The sequence below is a fragment of the Lactuca serriola genome, chromosome 4 (genome assembly GCF_051521515.1).
Source record: "Lactuca serriola cultivar US96UC23 chromosome 4, Lser_US96UC23_V15, whole genome shotgun sequence".
Lineage (NCBI taxonomy): Eukaryota > Viridiplantae > Streptophyta > Magnoliopsida > Asterales > Asteraceae > Lactuca > Lactuca serriola.
In genome coordinates, this window is record NC_136411.1 from 388,764,223 (window position 1) to 388,777,783 (window position 13,561).

Sequence of the window (13,561 nt, forward strand, 5' to 3'; positions counted from 1 at the left end):
AAGGTGCAGAGGAGTGATCCGAGTGTGAAGGTGGTGTTGGGCGGTTTGATTTTAGTCTGCTTTCTTCAACCAGAAGCTTGGAGTGGACCATATTATAGGTTGGAAACGGGTCCCTATGGCGAAGAAGCATGGATATGTTTTCGAACTGTGGGGATAGTCCATTCAACAGATGTGCAATAAATGACTTTTCAGGGATAGGGTTCTCGATATTGGCCAAAAGATCATTGATGGCCTTCATTTTTTGACAATAATGGGCAATTGAAAGTTCACCTTGTGTCATGAATCATAGTTCATTTTCAAGTTCAATGGCCCGGGTATCTTTATTTTCACGAAACAAGTCTTCAAGGCTTTGCCATATGGAATGAGCGGTAGAGTTTTTCTTGACTATGGATGTGAAGAGAGGCTGAGTGAGAGTGACATAGATCCATGACTTGACAATGAAGTCAAGGGTATACCATTCTTCATCCTTATCAGACTTTGGAAGTGAAGTCCCGTCGAGAAATCCAAGCGCCCAATATCCCCTACAGTGAGTTTCAAACAATCTACGCCAGCCATCATAGTTTAATTCATTGAAGTCGAGAATAATATGAACATGAGTTTTGATGTTAACAACACCATATGGCTTCTGATTGGTAGAGGTTTTGGAACCTGAGGATTCATCACCAGGCATGGCTGATTATAGAGAGTAGATGGAGAGAGGTGAAGAAGAAAGAAGAAAATAAAACAGGAGAGAGTAGAAGGGTGATCAACGGCACAGTTGGTGCACATCAACAAGAGGATCGTGAAAAGGAAATTAGGGTAGATAGGTTTAGTCTGATACCATATTTGAGATCTTTTCTCAATAGAGAAGCATTGTAATAACAATGATTAAATACAAGATTACATGGGCCCCATGGGCTAGGTAACTGTTGGGCTAAATACAAATAGATGCTATCTAAATGTACAATACAATAATACATTAATAGCAACAAGCTGCAACAATAAATATTTATAGATGATAAGACTATTATATATATATATATATATATATATATATATATATATATATATATATATATATATATATATATAGGGTTAGATTATTTGGTTTTTGCTAAGTATTATGTGCATGTGTAAATGATCCTAGACCAATCATTTGTGTTAAATTAAGAAAGTGATTTTCTTTTAAAATTAAACAGAAAAAAATAATAGGATTTCTTTAAATGACTGGACATGAAAGGGTAGTATCGTACATTAACTTCGTCATTTTAATAGGAAAAGTTCGTTTAGATTCACTCAATCATCCCAAATATCTCGCAAATGATCAAAATCAAAAACCCATTTCTATCGGAGATCAAAACAAATTCTGATTTTGTATAATCCATCTTCACAATCGAAAGATTATGTGAAGGTATTTAATATAAATATCAACATTAAACCCTAGAAGACGGAGAAGGCATTGGGGGTTTTCTGTTAACTGTATTCTTGAAGAATGAGGAGTACAAGATCGACTTCATTCAAGTCCAAGTTCAAGAAAACAACAGAGACGATGTTGAATCTTGATGATGACGATGATGATTTCTGTTCGAAACCTGAAGGTATTGATTTTTTTTTATTGAAGTGAATGTTTATTGAGTTTAAATATGTATTCTACTGTAATAAATGTAGTTAAACTGATTTATGCATGTATGATTGGTGTTTTGCAACTAGAAGGTGTGATTTTGGTTTAATTTAGGGATGAGTTTTAGAACCGGAAAACCGGACCGGAACCGGAACCATTAGAACCGGAATATATAGAACCGATTCCGGTTCCGGGTTTAAAAATTGGCTTTATCCGGGTTTTGGGTAATCCGGGTTTGGGTCCATCGGGTCCGGGTAAATCGGGTCAAAAAACTAGAACCGATGTTAGGAACCGGAACCACTTTTAGGGCCAGAACCGGTTTTTGTGAAACGTTTAAAAGATGCATATCTCATTCGTTTCAACTCCGATTGACATATGGTTTTTTCCAAAGTGTAGTTTAGAGTTTGTACGTGATTTTAGACTATAAATTTGCCATTTTTAGTTTTATATATTCATTGACTTACAGTCCCCCAAAGTCGATATATCAAAGCTGAAAGTTTTTAGTTTTTCAGTTTTTTTGTATTCTGTGAATGTTTTAAAACATGCATATCTAACTCGTTTGAAGTCGGATTGACATGTGGTTTTCTACAACTTCTAGTTTACAGTTTGTACATGAGTTTAAACTATAATTTTGTCATTTTTGGTTTAATATTCAATGATTTACAATCCACCGAATTTGGGATATCAAAACTAAAAATTTTCAACTTTTCAGATATTTGTTTTTTTTTTTTTTTTTTTACTTTTATTCTATGAAAATGTTAACACATGCATATCTCATTCATTTAAAGTCGAATTGACATGCAGTTTTCTTCAGAGTGTAGTTTAGAGTTTGTATATGATTTTAGACTATAATTTTGTTAAATTTAGTTTCATATTCAATGGGTTACAGTCCTCCAAAATCGGGATATCAATATGAAAATTTTCAAAGTTCAACCCACTAAATAGTAAGTAATTACCAAAAAATTTCGGTTTTTCTGGTTCTAAACCCACTTTATCCGGTTCCAACCTACCCACTTTGATGTTTTCGGGTTTTCCGGTTCTAGACCCACTTTACCCGGTACCGTACCCGGAACCGAACCGGAACCGGTTCCTATATACTAGTCCGGTTTCCGATTCTACAAAATCCCGTTAACTGGTTCCGGGTTTTCTAGGTCCGGGTCCAGGTTTGGACCCACTTTCATCCCTAGTTTAATTCCTTAAGAAATTTAACTAGTTATGAGATTCTGCTATGATATTTATAAAAAAAAAACTAATAATATGATAGAATCGACTAGTTATGGATCTTGTTTTGCTAGAATGTTTGATGTATGTAAAAGTGAACTTTTTGAGATTCTGTAAGAATTAAGTCGATATATGTATGTTATTCGAATAAAATTAAAACTTGTATATTGTTTGTTTTATGTTTCAAAGTGATATGTGTAATATTCTGTTAGAGTAAATTCACCTAGTTATGGATCCTATTCTGCTAGAATATTTAATGCATGTAAATGTGAAATTTTTGAGATTTTGTTAGAATGAAGTCTATATATGTATGTTATTCGAATAGAATTAAAACTTGTATATTGTTTTTTTATGTATCAAAGTGATATGTGTAAATTTTGTTAGAATACATTTTGCAGGGTTACGTTATTTTGTTTATCAAACAGAATGTGTGATTTTGGTTTAATTCCTTAAGAAATTTAACTAGTTATGAGATTCTGCTGTGATATTTACAAAAAAACCTAATAATCTGATAGAATCAACTAGTTATGGATCTTGTTCTGCTAGTCTGTTTGATGCATGTAAAAGTGAAATGTTTGAGATTCTGTTAGAATGAATTCTATATATGTATGATATTCGAATAGAATTAAAATATGTATATGATTAATGAATTTAAGTGAAACATTTACTTTTCTTGTAGAATGATAGACTTTATAATCTAGGATATGCTGGTAGAATGCAACTATGTATACGAATGTGAGTATTTCCATGGTTAGTGGATTATGTATCAACGTGACATGTATGATATTCTGGTAGAATTAAACGTTGTATATAGCATGCTCATTTTATGTTGGTATCTTTTTATTCTGTTAGAATTCAACTATGTGTATAGTATTTTTATTTTATGGTAGTACATTTTTATTCTGTTCGAATATCAAAATATCTTTTATTTTAAAACATTAGTTAACATATTGTGTTTTAGTCATGCATTGAATATATTATACTAGAGATTCTAATATGCAGTCTGTATTATAGCAGGACAAGTACAAGAACAAGAACAACACGTGAAATGAGAAATAAGGACGAAGAAAAAATTTGAGAAATCAGTACAAGAAAAGAAAACTCCTAAACCTTTAAATGTACTTCTCATGGAAAGAGAGATAAGGTCAAAGAGAAAATATGAGAGAGTTCCAATTGTAAATAATTTAAAGAATAAAGGAATTAAAGAATCTGTGAATGATAAAAAAGAAGATAAGGTTAGAAAAACAAGTAAGGAGTATCCACCTGGTTTAAGAAACCTTCCAACAAGAATAAAATGTGATAACATCACTGCAACTGTTAAGGGGATGTCACCAGAACAAAAACAAACAATCTTAAGAATGGGTTTTGGATCAATTCTGCAAGTGAATATAACAAGTTATCAGGGACAACTAAGCTACTATCTTTTAGATGTTTATGATCCAGATAGTAGAAGACTTGTATTACAAAACTCTGTGATTGAGATCACAAAAGAGACAGTGCATGATATGATGGGGTTGCCAATTGGTGGAGAGGACTTCAATGTTTTGCCATTGTGTGATAATGGGAATCAAATTCTGGAAGAATGGAAAGGACAATATACTTGTGATAAGTTCAATGGTGAAGAGTATTTAAGTAGGATTCAGACTACAACAGAAGATAGTTTGATGTTTAGGCTTAATTTTCTGACCCTTTTCATTAACAACTTCATAGAATCAATGTTGATGAGGACGAATCAAATCAAAGTGGTAAGGAAGTTGGTGTTGGTAGATGACTTTTCAAAGTTAAACTGGTGTAAATATATGCTTAACTGTTTGGGATCAAGGAAGAAACTATGGAAAAGGGATGACAAATCAAGCTACTACAGTGGTCCTATTACACTCCTGATAGTAAGTGTGAAATGTTGTTATACGATAATACAGATTTCATAGTAATTTATTGTTGTTGTGTTGATTAACTTAATGTTGTTTTTTGTAGTTGGTGTATGTGGATACTGTATAGCATAAAGTATGCTATAAAGTTAGATAAAAGGCTTCCTTTTATTAGACGTATTAATGGTGCTAAGTTATTAGAGATTCAACACTTGGAGATCTGTTTAGGAGGGTTTGGGAGGCAATTTCCGGATGACCATGAGGATGTTGATATGAAGGATGAAACAGTAGGTGAAGATGAACAATTGGTCAATTTTAAGAGAGATTTTGGAGATGAGGAGACAATATTATAATTTTTTGCATAGTTTGCTAATTTGTAGTAATTGTAATTACTAATGTATTGAATATTTTGTTAGAATATAAATAAATATTCTGGAATAATATTTAACTGACTATATATTTCTCATATAAAAGTTGTTAAGATATTGTAATGTAATTAATAATTAATTATGTGTATTGCAGGCGTACGCTACTGTTTTAGAGCATAGTTATGTGTTAATTGTAACAGAAAAACATACTATGGAGGTTGCATTGAAGGATGGTTTGGAAAAATTCTCTGATAGTGTGGTGCTGAAGGAGTGGATGGAAGATGAATGAGCTTTTTATCGAAGTGCATGAAGGGGAAAACAACGAAAACAAGCATGAAACGGAGGGCTATAATGAGTTAAATATGAATGATATAGGTGATGGGATGAAGGAAATAGTTGACCTGTTAGAGGATTGATAGTTAATAAAGTTAATGCATATGAAAATGTCAGTTATAGTACACATGTTGATACCAATTTTTTAACAATGATTCAGTTTCATGCACTTCTGGGGGTGAATGATGAAATGGTTAAGTTGTTGGATGAAACAGAGTTACAGGTGTATAGAAGGAAAAAGTTAATGTCAGGATTCAATGGGGATAATGTGGTTGGAAGAAATCTAGGAGAAGTTGTTGATAATGCTGCAGAAGATGATGATAATGATTAAAGGGAAAAATGTATCCCTAAAAAGGCAAAAATATTTCATTCCCCCTACATTGAAAGAATTATTAAGGTTAGGGATAAACTGAGTAAGGATGAAATTAGAATATGTAATTCAGTTTTTGCATCTAATAGAGAGGATGGGTAAGTATATGTGAGTCGCTTAGTATTTTTTAAATTGTCACACTTTCCATAGCGGCTCCGACCCTATTGGCCCCTCGATCTAGAATCAAAAGTCTTGGGCTTCTTCGTTGAACCCCTGACTGTGTGCACATGCTCTGCCTTCCTCTTTCCGAGGTGCTCAAAATCGATCTCCCATTCCCGGGCTCTAACTATCATATCCTCTAATGGCCAACAAGATGAAAAGCTAACAATCTCCCTAATACCCACTCACAACATGTTGTGGAACCAACAAGGCTCTCTTTCTCGGAACTAAGGGATGATCTTTGCCATAGTTTCAGTAGTCTGGCGTAGGTCTTGGAACTCCCTCACCAACTGTTGTATACCGACAACCAGTACAAACTCCGCTCGAAGTTGGGACACAAAGTCCAGCTAGGTCACCTGTCACACCCCCGAACCAGACGGCGGAAACGTCCGAGAGCTCGCGTGACTTAAATTGAATATCATCACAATGAATATACATGAATCATAACATAAACATCACCAAGCATCAATATATTACAACTGACATTGTTCACATCTAGTTCGTCTATCTTGGCACTCTGATGAACGCCGGAATTGCTCTTAAGATTTTGTCACCTTAGACTGACCGAGTCTAATTGTAGCGAACAGCTGAGGTGTGGGCGAGTCAACCCCCGTATAGATCTATATCACAAACTCTCGCTCTCCCTCGAGGAGACTTTGATTATAACTACAGACTACGACCGAAACACGTTGGTTCCACCCGTTATTACTCACTAAATCCCAATTGAATTTGATTACTATTGATTATCGACTCCTATTTGTTTACTTGGATTGACGTTCGGCCTAATAAACTAGGAGAAGAGGATTACGAGATCCTACTAATTCAACGTATTATTTATGGCTGTTGGTTATACGAAGGACATGCTTGCCCATTTTGCATTTGATTTATTTGGACCTTACTAGCAATGTTAATGGGCCACTAAGGCCTAATAGCACTGAGAAGCCATTGAGGGTCCCCTTAAATATGAAATTGGGTCATAGAAGGCCCAATAACATTATTTATCATCCTTTGGGCCCAAAAATCATGTTAATGGGTCACAAAGGCCCAAAAAGCATGATTGGACTTTCTAGCCCAAAGTTTGGATTGTTTACTTGTTTTTAGGAATTGTATAATTGTTGGAAGGTTTGATTGGACGATTGTTATTTTGGATCGGCACGAGGCCGCTCGGTTGTTGTTAACGATTTTTGGAATTAGACATATATTCATCTTCATGAGTTGTAGTTTTGTATTTTCGACTCGAACATCTTGATAGTAAAAGAATTGATTCAAAATATTGGTTTCACCCATTTCAACCCTTCTTTAATAAAGATGACAATTTTAGTCCCTTTTAAAAAAAGACGTTTTAAGCCCTTAAATCATTTTCTTGACACATTTGACCTATATACTTACTCAATTGATATTTTTAGCCCAAAATTTATTCTTTGGTAGTTTCAGCCCTTCCAGAAAAGTGTTTTTCGGTTAAAGCCCAAACTTTTGCAACTTTTACATTTTTGGCCCAAAATACAAAAACTTTACGTTTTTGATCCTTTTTGGTAAAGAAAAGCATTTTAACACTTGAAATAATTTTGTTTATCTTTTTATCCCCTGTTTTGAGGAATTTATCATTTTAGTCCTTTGAAAATCAGGTTTTTCGCAACTTTGGGCTTAATGGGCCAAAAAGCCCAAAAATTGGCCCAATAAGCTAATATTTACATTTCAAGTCCTTTGAAGAGCATAATTTTCATAAAAACATTTATTTTAACTGTTTTGACCCTCAAGAAAAACGTGAATGGCAACTTTTCACCCTACTTTTGTTTATTTGACAATTTAAGCCCCAAAAATATGTTTTATGTTACAATATGTTTATTTTAATCTTAGAGGGTATTTTTCTTGACTTTTTTAGTGTAGTATACCTTAGATCATGTTTGTTTTCCTTCTTATGTCATAGATCTCGAGATTTCTTCTCTTTTTGTTGCATATTTACCACATAAACACTTACAATCACACATACATGCATAAAAGCATACATAGCACACATATACACATAGATCTACACATTTTACTTCTATTCTCCCCCATAAAACTTATAAAAATCGAAAAGAGAGGGGTATGAAGTCACCTTGAGTTTGTAGGTTTGGTTTTGAAGAAGGATGGAAGAAGTTTGATGCTATTCTCGGCCTAGCAAGATTCTTGGAGGATCTTTGGCTTAGATGTGCTCTAAGATGCAAGATCACGAGTTGGAATAGATTAGTAGGAGATTTTTGATGAAATGAAGTAGTTAGATCATGGATTTAAGCACCAACTTACCTTGAATGATGATTTTTGTGGAAGAAACTCCTTGAAAAGCTCTAAATCTCGAAATTTTAAAGAATGAGTGCATGTGTTCTTGAGAGAACTTGGAAAGAGTTGGAATGAATTTTGTGAGTGTGTGTGTGGGTGTCTCCTCTCGGCCGAGAATTAAGAAGAAGAAGATAGAGAATTGAGGTGACCATCTTAGATGCATGTTGGTCCATGCATGGAATTATGTGGTGTATTAATGAGGTGTCAATCTTAAAAGTCAACTCTTCCTCTCCATTTTGTGTAGTTGGGCCAAGAGAAGGAGAAGAAAGAAAAGAAATTGGCCCTTTTTATGCTTAAGCCCATATCATGATCCAGTTAGATGATTTTTGGCCCAATTGGTCTTTGGAGAGGGTTCACGGCCCAAAATAAATCAAGGAATGATTTTTATTGCTCATTAGGCCTAATTAGGTTAGTTATGGCCCAATAAGGTCCATTAGGGTATTTTATTTCATTCTAGGCCCAATATGGCCCAAATTATTAAAATAAATGGAAGTAGATCCAATTAGAGCCCATTTAATAGTTCTAAGCCCAAAATAGTCAGATTGGAAGCTTATTGGCAGATTAGGCCCAATGAGGAAATCCTAGTCCAAAATGAACTTAAACCGGGATTTCTAGGGTTTCCTATTCTTTGTTGACTATTTGTAGTGCTTGAATAAAGTGTTTGATGGAAGTTTTGTTGTTATTAAATAAGCATCATACATGCTTTCACATTTTTGGTTCACAATTGTTATCATTGTTGTTGTTACAAGCATCAAAATTCCTAATTGTGACGTCATCCCCCCATTAGAGGGAATTTCGTCCCGAAATTCTTTTGAAAGCTAGATTTGAGAATGCGAGAATAGGTGAGGACACTACTTACTATTTCTAGTACAACAGAACATACAATGAGTCAGTTCATACATGAGTCAATACAAACTGTAAACAATACATACACTGCACTACTACATACACTACACTGTACAATAGAACACTCTATAATGAAAGTTAGAGAGAACATACACTAAATACATACTATTCATACACACTATATACAATACTAGAGAACTCACTATGATGAGGATCAGGAAAGGCATACACTACTTTATTACATACACTATATACACACTATGCAATAAATGTGAGGCACTACTTCGGGGCACGACATTTCTGTCATGGCTCGTCTTGTATCCAGAGTCTCTTAAAGGGAGAGCGTGAATTCGTGTATAGATCTATACTGGACTGACCGTCCTACACCTTGTTGCTAGCTACAACGGGACCTGCAAGTCTTCGGGTGATGAATGTCATAACATCTTGACGTCTCCGAGCGTCGTGTTTCACTAGGTCGATCAAGTATGGTTACAAATTACATCACATTATACCCTAATTAACAATTAGATTAAGGTAGTAAGTACAATAATAATTATAACATTATTACAATATAGTAGTTCTTTATTTTCCCATTACATCTACCTCGTGATCTCCTCACGTGAAAGGTAATGTAAAACTAATATTTTACTAATGATAGCCATGCTTGGGAAAAATACTCACTTTTACAATGAACACACATACAGTACACTTGATGCCTTGGTAGAAGGCTGCTTTAATGGGAAACATAGGGTTTCCTAGGGAATACAAACAAACACTTACAAACATTTTGCGTACTCTTACATTTAAATACTTACAAACACCTTTTCATACAAAACATGACACTAAATACTTATGGACTCACCAGCTTTAATGCTGATAAACTCTTTCAAAGTAACTTGTATTCTCATGTCATCAGTAGACAGGTACCGATGCCAACTTTTGAGAAGATGGAGAATTTATAAGACTCATCTTTATTTTGATTCATATTTTTGGTGTCTATAACTGTACAGAACACGTTTGCATTAAAATATATATTTAATGCAATGGATGATGTTGTTTACTTGTTTACTATATTTCTGTGTTGTGATACTATACATGACGTCCTCCGCCCCAGAATGTTTCCACCGTTCCGGTTTTGGGGTGTGACAATAGCACACACATACACATAGATATACACATTTTACTTGTATTCTTCCCCATAAAACTTGTAAAAATCGAAAAGAGAGGGGTATGAACTCACCTTGAGTTTGTGGGTTTGGTTTTTAAGAAGGATGGAAGAAGTTTGATGCTATTCTCGGCCTAGCAAGCTTCTTGGAGGATCTTTGGCTTAGATGTGCTCTAAGATGCAAGATCACGAGTTGGAATAGATTAGGAGGAGATTTTTGATGAAATTAAGTAGTTAGATCATGGATTTATGCACCAACTTACCTTGAATGATGATTTTTGTGGAAGAAACTCCTTGAAAAGCTCTAAATCTCGAAAATTTTGAAGAATGAGTGCAAGTGTTCTTGAGAGAATTTGGAAAGAGTTGGAATGAATTTTGTGAGTGTGTGTGTGGGTGTCTCCTCTCGGCCGAGAATTAAGAAGAAGAAGAGAGAGAAATGAGGTGACCATGTTAGATGCATGTTGGTCCATGCATGGAAGTATGTGGTGTATTAATGAGGTGGCAATCTTAAAAGTCAACTCTTCCTCTCCATTTTGTGTAGTTGGGCCGAGAGAAGGAGAAGAAAGAAAAGAAATTGGCCCTTTTTATGCTTAAGCCCATATCATGATCCAATTAGATGATTTTTGGCCCAATTGGTCTTTGGAGAGAGTTCACGGCCCAAAATAAATCAAGGGATGATTTTTATGGCTCATTAGGGCTAATTAGGTTAGTTATGGCCCAATAAGGTCAATTAGGGTATCTTATTTCATTCTAGGCCCAATATGGCCCAAATTATTAAAATAAATGGAAGTGGGTCCAATTGTAACATCCATAAATTTACGCCAAATTTAAACTTTTTCAATCATAAATAAAAACCAATTAGCATTGTTTACAAAATGTTTTCAAATCATTTTTCCATCAGAGTGTCCCAAAAATCATAAAATAAGGATGAGGAGCGGTACGGTCATGTCTTCGCCTTTCCATGATCTCCTGAAGTACCTGAAACAATAAACTAAATATGTAAGCCCGAGGGCTTAGTGAGCTACCCCCAAAATACCAATATCATACTAACAGAAACCATATCAGTAGAAATCAATCAATCATCATGCATACTGGGCCATCGGCCTGACTGGTCCGCCCTACTGGGCCTACAGTCTATCTAGATTCATCCCGAGCCTTCGGCATGACTGGTTCGCCATGTGGGGCTACAGTCTCCCCGGACCGCTCATAGGGTTTATGTTGGCCTTCAGCACGGAGCAGGACCGCCTCAACCCAACCAACACGCAAATAACCATGTGCGCATAACTATCATATACGGCATATACAAACATCAAGCATATATATCTTACTGATTATCAATCACGGAGTTCTCTAGAACACTGACCTAGCAGGTCACTAACATACCAACCCCTACGGATCATAAAAGCATAACATATTGTCTATCGTGATTCCAATCAAGCAGATCATAATCGCATATAGCATACCATAACTATAACAACTAAAGGGTCGGCCTTGGTGTCGTAGACCCTATCGATATAGTGAGGATAACTCACCTCGCAGATGTCGACTTGGAAGGTAAACTCCAACTCTCGGATCACTCGACACAAGCTCCACCACCTAGAATCATAGTTCAATATACTCATAAGTCCTTAACCTTATAAGGCACTCCATAACCCAAAAGTCAATCCCCGATCAAGGTCAAAGTCCTCAGTCAAGGTCAATAGTCCATGTTGATCTCAACTCGCCGAGTACACCCAGCTACTCGCCGAGTCCCTTGAAGCACAATCCAACTCGCCGAGTCATCGACGTGACTCGTTGAGTTCCTTCGAATCCCGATCAAACCTTAAGGTCACCCATCGAGTTCCCTCATTGCAACTCGATGTATATACACGAGAACATGTTCTTGGTTAAGACTCATCCAACTCGCTGAGTTGTTCTTCAACTCGTCGAGTTTATGGCAATCTTCATCGGACTCGCCGAGTTGTTCATCCAACTCATCGAGTTCATGGCCATCTTCATGCAACTCGCCGAGTCAACCTTGCGACTCGCCGAGTCCATTCAATCCTCTTTCCATACAGATCCATTTTGAGCCATGCAGCGGCTCTAAATCATAGATCCAAGCTTCTAGGGCATGCTTATCACGTAAAGTTACAAACTTTACATGCATGCATGGCTATAAGGGCTCTAAATCTCTATTTTAAGTTCTTAATGGAACTTCATGCTCAATAGGGACATTAATCATGACTAAGACTATGAATTTATGCTTCTAGAATCCAAGGAGGGTCCAGATCTGAAGTTACAACTCCAGATCTAGCCCATAGCTCATCATACTAACTTGAAAATCCATATAAAGCCCTAGAAACTCAACAAAAGGGAAAAAGGAAGTAAGGATGGCACTTTGATACCTCTAAAGGATGTTAGTTGAGGTAATTCTTGCTTCCCACTCCTTCTTTGCTTCAATTTCCTTTGAACTCTTAGCTTTCTTCCTCCAATATTCTCTTCTTCAAGCTTCAAACACCACACCAAGGTACACACACGAATTAGGGTTTTAAGGGGGCTCTCAAAGCCTGTAAAGAGGCCAAAGGAGGCTAAGGCTCCTTTAAATAGAGGTGAAAACCCCAGGATTTAGGGTTTCCACTGCCAGCTCCTACTCTCCGAGTCCCAGAATGGACTCGTCGAGTAGGTCACTTAACACGCGATCCTTCTCGCTGCTACTCCACGAGTAGGTCAACCAACTCGTCGAGTAGAGCCTAACCCAACACTCATATTAAACAATACCTAAGAATTGGGTCGTTACACCAATTAGAGCCCATTTAAGAGTTCTAAGCCAAAAATAGTCAAATTGGAAGCTTATTGGCCCATTAGGCCCAATAAGGAAATCCTAGTCCAAAATGGACTTAAACCGGGATTTCTAGGGTTTCCAATTCTTTGTTGACTATTTGCAGTGCTTGAATAAAGTGTTTGATGAAAGTTTTGTTGTTATTAAATAAGCATCATACATGCTTTCACATTTTTGGTTCACAATTGTTATCATTGTTGTTGTTACAAGCATCAAAATTCCTAGTTGTGACATCATGGCCTTAATGGATGGCACTCCCAGAGCATATCCAAGGTCTTCCTACCAATCCTGGGGTCGCTCTCTCAGACAGCCTACATCGAACGTCACCTTCGACCCCTCAAGGCAGAAGCTAGTCATCTGGGCGCTCTCCATGTCTTCTATCCACCTCCTGGCGGCAATGGGGTCCTTCACCCAAAAGAACGTTGGATTTAAAGGCCCTAAAGTTCTACTCCATCATCTCAATGATACAATCCTAGATCCCCCGCACATCACCG

At 36.3% G+C, this 13,561-nt stretch overlaps 1 protein-coding gene across 1 annotated transcript; it reads right to left on the minus strand.

Moving 5' to 3' along the window:
- Positions 1 to 283: 283 nt before the first annotated feature.
- On the minus strand, positions 284 to 670 carry LOC145099850 (uncharacterized). Its single transcript, XM_079037353.1, has one exon. It carries the CDS (start codon positions 668 to 670, stop codon positions 284 to 286), a length of 387 nt encoding a protein of 128 aa, XP_078893479.1.
- Between the last annotated feature and the right edge of the window lie 12,891 nt (positions 671 to 13,561).